Source organism: Tachypleus tridentatus, chromosome 13, assembly GCF_004210375.1.
Source record: "Tachypleus tridentatus isolate NWPU-2018 chromosome 13, ASM421037v1, whole genome shotgun sequence".
In the NCBI taxonomy this organism is placed as follows: domain Eukaryota; kingdom Metazoa; phylum Arthropoda; class Merostomata; order Xiphosura; family Limulidae; genus Tachypleus; species Tachypleus tridentatus.
The window spans coordinates 116,999,845-117,007,112 of NC_134837.1; the positions used below are offsets into that span (position 1 = coordinate 116,999,845).

General features: G+C 34.2%; 1 protein-coding gene across 1 annotated transcript; it reads right to left on the reverse strand.

The window, feature by feature from the left end:
* Positions 1-755: 755 nt before the first annotated feature.
* Positions 756-6,984, reverse strand: LOC143236248 (phospholipase A2-like). Its single transcript, XM_076474523.1, has 5 exons — positions 6,749-6,984; positions 6,205-6,365; positions 5,713-5,887; positions 2,579-2,731; positions 756-1,241 (listed from the first exon to the last, which is right to left on the reverse strand). Exons 1-5 carry the CDS (start codon positions 6,982-6,984, stop codon positions 1,142-1,144), a joined length of 825 nt encoding a protein of 274 aa, XP_076330638.1. The 3' UTR covers positions 756-1,141.
* Positions 6,985-7,268: the final 284 nt, after the last annotated feature.

Consider the following 7,268-nt stretch of genomic DNA (forward strand, 5'->3'; position numbering starts at 1 on the left):
CTTTCATTGTAACTCATATTAATTGTTCAATTAACCATAAGGAAAAAAAATTACAGTTTTTCTATGACATATTAATGCTTATTTGTTGTTTCTAACTTCTCTTCAAACGAGGAAACGTTGTTAGAATTATACATATTATATGTTATGAGTTGACTCCGTTTTTAATTATTGAATTATTGACTAGAAGGCAGCCAGTTTAAGGGACTGATTGTCACTTTTGTAACACACCCATAGTTTATGCTTTGAGAAATATTTTATGGTATCACATTCGAATTCGGTTTGCCATTTCCGAAATCCATAGCTAAACAGCAAGTCCAAACTAGGGTGCTTTGTATTAGCAAGTTAATATTACATTAAAAATGACGGGAGTCAAAATTTTTTCTGAATGTATAAACTACTATAAGGGAATACAAAAAACAATTAAGATTATTTTTGGAATCGTAGCTTGCACTTGAGGATGACGTTAAACTTCTGCTGAGAAGTTGTTTAAGTGTAACTGAAATCGTTCGTAAATAAGACTTGTTTAAAAACATAAATATTTTCTTTTGTTTCTAAGTATCTTAATTGTTTCATCTTTAAGACCATTTTTTTAAAGTTTTACAACAAAACAACTCTAACATAGCGTTAAGTGAGTTTCAGTTATATATTTATTCCATCAGGAAATAATCCTACAAAAGTTACATAACTTCAAATCTTAATGCTTTGTGCAACTACGTTTTTTTTTTATAAATGTGACATATAACTAATTGTTCGAATTGTGCAAAAATGCCGTCATTTGAAGATGTGATGTCAAAAAACATTTTAATACAAATTATTTAACGCAAGTTAAATAAAACGCTCTTAAAATTTGAAAATTAAAAACAGTTATTTCACCCTTTCTGAAAAAAATAGCAATAAACGAAATATAAAACTACAACGTATATTCATGACACGAAAAATGAATAACATGGATAAATCATAATATAAAAAATGCTAACTTCACATGCTAACTTTAAATGAGAAGTTAATTTTTTATGCATTATAATTTATTTTCACTATAAAAAAAGATGTATAGAACTTGTTTTATTAGTTATCCCCATTCCATAAAAAACAAAAAAAAATCAAAAACAGTAATATCTATCATAGTTTCTCAAACTTCCATTTACTCTTTTGGTTTATTGAATTCAATGGCGTCAAAAAACTGCCAAGTCTTGTGCTTAGTTGTATCCAGTTCATACTCTTGGCAGCTTCTCTTAAACAATCTGGAAAATTAAAAGTTAAGATTTTACTCGCAGACTGCATACCTTAAATGATATGAATTAATGTTGTTTTTTACTATTCCTATTCAAGGCATGAAAGGCGATTAGCTTGGAAAGAAAAGGAGTAATTCAATGTTATAAAATAATATATGCACTAAATTTCTAATATCACATAAAACTCACTGTAAGGTTAATTTCTGTAACAGTAAAAGTTCAGCATACTTCCATATTTTATTTTTCTGTCGAAATCCACTCTTGACTACTTTAAAACAAAACCTTAATATTAAATCGTTTCTGTCATTTCATTGCAATTTTAAGAATTTGTTTCAATTATCAGTCGGCGCGGCATGGCCAGGTGGTTAATGCATTCGACTCGTAATCTGAGGGTCATTATAATGTGACGGTCAATCCCACTATTCGTTGGTAAAAGAGTAGCCCAAAAGTTGGCGATGGGTGGTGATGACTAGCTGCCTTCCCTCTAGTCTTACACTGCTAAATTAGGGACGGCTAGCGCAGATAGCCCTCGAGTAGATTTGCACGAAATTAGAAAAACAAACAAATGCCTGTGTATTCATAAATACGAATCTTGCAGATCAAACAGCACTAGACTAATTGAATCTTAGACACGATTGTAGCTCTATTTTAAAAGGGTTTTGAACGTACAAGTGGGATACTATTGCTAAGCGGAAATATATTGTAAATACGAACTGATGGTGCGATCATACACAAATAAAGCTAGTGAAAATATACGAGTTATTATTGCCCTTTGAATTGGACATGGCACGAAAAGTTTATGTTAACTAAAACTGCGTGAAATGGACGAAAAGTAACATGCTATGAATAATGTAACAAGGGTTATTATCTAGGATTCATTAAGAGTGCAAACAAAATAATTTCCGAGAGGAAAGAAGAGGACTGGTCCAAAACATGAACTGAATCCCGATGAAGATGATGACGACAAGGTGCAAGGAACAAAAGAACATTTAAAGGTCATATATGTACTAACTGCAGTATTTGGATTAATCGAGTTATCAAATTTGGTTTATGTTAGCATTTTGAAGCTTTAGATTATGTTGCCATTTTAGAGCTCTATTTTCAACTTACCTGATGTAAAATAAAACTTTAGTGAGAGAAATAACACATAAAAATGTGGTAACTGTAGAGCCTGAATTTATAGTGAGACCTTACACACTTGAAAACATAGCCTAAGTTTAATTATCTTATTTTGCTATTTTTCATTGTTATTCCTAAAACATTGAAGTTAATTGCTACTATTTTACTTCATTTTCAGTTAATAGACAAATACTCTCCACTCATTAAATAAAAAAAGGTCGTCTCACCCTCCCCATCTAAGACACTTTATTTGTACGTGGTCTAACTTATAACACTTGTTCTGGACGACATTGAAGTAAAATTCTCCGACTGCTCGGGCTGTTGGAGTGTTTACATTCGTTAAACATTTCCTGAATTCTTCGTCACACTTACAGCTCAACCTAGAGATGCGAATAAAACATAAAACAGTAGCGCCACCTAGAGAAATATATTTCAACTATAAGAACCCTTGTTTACAGCATTTTGTGATCCTTGTTTTATATCTCCAGTCTAAATATTTCACTCTACTTATCTAAATTTTCCTTTGCTACAGTGGTAATGAAACCTATAACTATTGTCTTCGTATTTTAGTTGTACTGTTTGTGAAAAAGACAAAATAACCAGAAATTATTACTGGACAATACAATATGCATTAGTAAACTGGTTACACAACAATATCCATGAAAACACAAAACTTTTCTTTGTCTGCAAACCATATAAACATACTCACATATAAATAAATCTAAGTCTTGGCACTTCTTACGAGATGCATGTAAATGTGACATTACTTATTCTCTGCTGACCACATCATGCGAAGGAAGTTGGGGTTATAATTGTACCGAAATACTCCTAACAGAGAAGTTGAGAACGTTATATTAAAACAAATATGGAAACTCATCATGTCGTAACTGTAAAACATGACTTAATGAGGCAACATGGACCGTAACGACATGATGAGTGTCCATATTTGTTTTAATATAACGTTCTCAAAATTTATGTAGATTAAATGACAAATAAACTGTTTACAAACAAATAACCAAAAATAGGAGGAGCAGAAAGTGTTCATACATTTCAGAACGTGTGAAAAAACTGATATTCCCGTAACAATTTTGTTTAGTTTGGCGAATAAACTACATTATACCATTCCAGAACCAGACACTGGGTTCATAATTATTGGAATTTAGCCAGCAAAAAACGTACTTCCGGCAATTTAGCACCGTCTCCGTCATTATCTGCTTGGTCATCATGGCGAACAGGAAACAACTGTCCAGTGATTTAAAAAACCGAATTATTGTAAAATACAAGTCTCGTGTGTCTCTTTCCGGTATTGCTACACAACTTAATGTGCTGAAATCTACTGTTCAAAGCATAATTGCCAAGTTTAAGCTTACAGGATCAACTGCTAGCATTCCTCGTTCCGTACGCCCCACCAAAATTCCAGAGAGAACCAAGAGAAAGGTTCTCAGAAAAGTTAGTAGGAACCCTCGTTTAACACGTAATGACATATAGAAACTGGTAAGGGTAACTGGGGTTGAAGTAAGCACCTCTACAGTTACGAACATGTTACGCTTTTATGGGTTCAAAGCATGCCGTCCTCGTATAACTCCATATTTAAAGTCTGTTCATTTAGAAGCATGATTGAGGTATGCCAGAAAACATGTAGATAAACCCTTTACCTATTGGAAGAGTATTCTTTGGTCAGACGAGACTAAAATCGAGCTTTTCGGCCACAATGATGTTCGCAATATTTTCCGTAAGAAGGGGAAACGAAATATTCCAAAGACCACCGTCCCTACAGTTAAACACGGAGGTGGCTCGATCATGCTATGGAGTTCCTTCGGATCTTCTGATGTAGGCAACCTTCACCGCGTCAACGGAATCATGAAAAAAAAGAGTACGTTGATATATTAGACACTTATATCAAGAATGATGCTCGGAACTTGCGGCTTGGGCGTCGTTGGATCTTCCAGCACAACAATGACCCTAAGCACACATCGAAATATGTGCAATCCTTGTTGCAGAGGAACCATATAAGCGTTCTGGAGTGGCCATTGCAGTCACCCGATCTCAACCCAATTGAAAACGTTTGGCATGAGTTGAAGACCAGGGTTCATCAGCGCCATCCGAAAAACTTGCAAGAGTTGGAGGCCTTCTGTAAAGAAGAATGGAAAAAACTACCAGTCGAGTACTGTCAAACGATCATGGAGGGCTATGAGGAGAGATTGCGCCAAGTAATTCACCTGAAAAGCTACACAACTGACCATTAAAGTAGACGCACGAACACTTTCTGCTATTTCTATGTTTGGTTGTTTGTTTATAAACAGTTTATTTGTTGTTCAATTTACATAAAAATTTACGTAGATGTGTGTTAATATAATAATTATAATAAACTGTACGACGCAGGGGTACGAACACTTTCTGTCGTAACTGTATCTGACGACCGTCCATTATGACAATATTTCGGTAACGTAGTTAGTTTTTATTTCAAAAGGATCCATAGCAAAACAATCATTTCCAAACACACTACTCTTCTCTGTTTGTTTTCCCTAACCCATCATTTCCAAAGACACTACTCTTCTCTATTTGTTTTCCATAATCCATCATTTCCAAACACACTACTCTTCTCTGTTTGTTTTTCATAATCTATCTACTATAGGAAGACAACAGTTTCACAGTACTTATCTTCATAATCTGATCACACAAGTCCACAGGAACTGCATCTGTCGACTTTACTGATATATTTTTGTATGGAATAACATGAATATCTGTTTCTTTCTCTAGTTGTTTGAGGTATGTAGAAGTTGAAGTAGAGGAGTGATTGACAACCTTATCTTGGTAGACATTTATCCTGTTAGCATCGTTTATGGACAAAATTTTTTTTTATTATGTTGCGTACAATTGCTTTGTATACGTGGACGGCTTTTACTAATTATCTTTGAGTCCATATATTCTGATCCGTTACAAGATGCTTATCATGAGTTGGGCATGAGTTGTTACAGGTCTCTTTCTAAGATTATTTTAAATTCCTTTGTTTTTCAATGCCATTAGTATATAGAAAATTATTCGTCTGAAAAATCTTTATTTGATTTATGATTACTTATATATGATGTGAATGTATGGATATTTTGTGTCAGAAAGGACTATTATATTACATTCCCAAAAGCGATCAATGTTTGATAACATCACACCGTCTATGAACGCCAAGGTATATAAATATTTATGATACATTGGTTTCACTGCGACTTTAATCAGCTGTGATTGTTATGTGACATGCTGATTTGTATATTTAAAAACGTCTTAATAAAACGTACTCAGTTTTCTCCATTTCTTATTTATATTTACTGTAGTGTAGATTTTATCGTAATGTCCAAAGTCTCTTTACCTTGTGTATTTGGCATTGTTTGTCAGTCCGTGTTTTATTTCACCAGCAGTCATGAAGTCGTCACAGACGTCGTGGTCTCGGCAACACATGTCCGTTTTTGCTTTCCTACCTAAGTCGTCATATCCTTTGGATACATTACCAGGTCCACACCACTTGGTACCTTTGATAACAAGTGGGTGATAAAACAATTAACTTTTGTTTCATTAGAAACGTGAGTATTTAGTTTTTATTAAGGTTTTATCTTTTTTAGTTGCACAACAAAAATGTAATGAATTATGCATCCTTTTCTTTGACCATTAATCCTAACATTTATAACTCTTTATTTTAATTACCTTCATATTACATTAGCTCCTAACTCTGTGGTTTCTGTTTTAAAGCTTCAAACTCAACATTCGGAGTTTTTCTCATACTTAATCGAAACCTGCTTTAATACGTTTTAGTTTTTGTGATATTCTACATCAGGCATCAGCATGATAAGTTTGAAATACTAACCTGGCCATGTTATAGATATGTAAAGAAGTTTATTATCCCTCTGGACGTCTTCATGTCTCACATCTCTGCAACGATGAAGAATTTCTTCCACGTTTTCTGATGTGACACTCAAGACTAGCTGGTTAGGTAATTTGCTATACAATATTTTCATCACGTGATCTCTAAGAAAAAATAGTATACGTTGAAGTTACCTTATTCATACATTGATTTTTGTTTATACTTGAAGATCGATCGACTAGAAAAAGTTTGGTTTGTTTTGAATTTCACACAAAGCTACAAGAGGGCTATCTGCGCTAGCCGTCCTTAATTTAGTAGTGTAAGACTAAAGGGAAAGCAGTTAGTCATCATCACCCACCGCCAACTTTTGGGCTACTCTTTTACCAACGAATAGTGAAATTGACCGTCACATTGTAACCCACCTATGGCTGAAAGGGTGAGCATGTTTGGTGGGACAGGGATTCGAACCCGCGACCCTCGGCTTATGAGTCGAGTGCCTTAACCACCTAGCCATGCTGGGCCGACTTGAAAAGGAAACACTACTTACGGTTTTTCTGTAAGATGACAACTTAATATTCCAAGTTCAGTCTGTATGTACTGTTGACCCATCACTGACCAAGTTACGTCCAGTAACTTTACACTTGGCCATGGCCCGAGTTCTTTCAAATCTGGATTACCATATTCTATAAAATAAACTTTGTATGTTGGAATCTTTACTACTAAATCTTCACCTAGCGTCAGACCAAGGAGTAGAACAAAGCTGATGGAAATAGCTGAGGACATTGATTCTACAAGACATAAATAAAGGTTAACAGTTACTGAACTGCATTTTAAATAAAGGTATTTCAAGTTAACTGTTTCTTGTTTTGGTAATTTTTAAAATAATTATTTATATTTCTCTGGCAAAGAAAAGATAACCAGAGTATTACATAGAACACGGATGACATCTTGTAAATAAAAGGTTTGTGATCACGCCATATAAAATTTGGACAAGAAAACTGGGTGATAAACACATTACTTGATGGTAATAGTGAACAATAACAGCAGACATTCAGAAAGAGAAAGTG

Bases quoted from the DNA above. Each gene is read 5' to 3' on its own strand.
- LOC143236248 (XM_076474523.1), bottom strand. From the start codon at position 6,984: ATGTCCTCAGCTATTTCCATCAGCTTTGTTCTACTCCTTGGTCTGACG. The intron at 6,366-6,748 runs GTAAGTAGTGTT...ATTTTTTCTTAG, and splicing joins TGTCATCTTACAGAAAAACC to AGATCACGTGATGAAAATAT. The intron at 5,888-6,204 runs GTTAGTATTTCA...TGTTTTATCACC, and splicing joins CATATCTATAACATGGCCAG to CACTTGTTATCAAAGGTACC.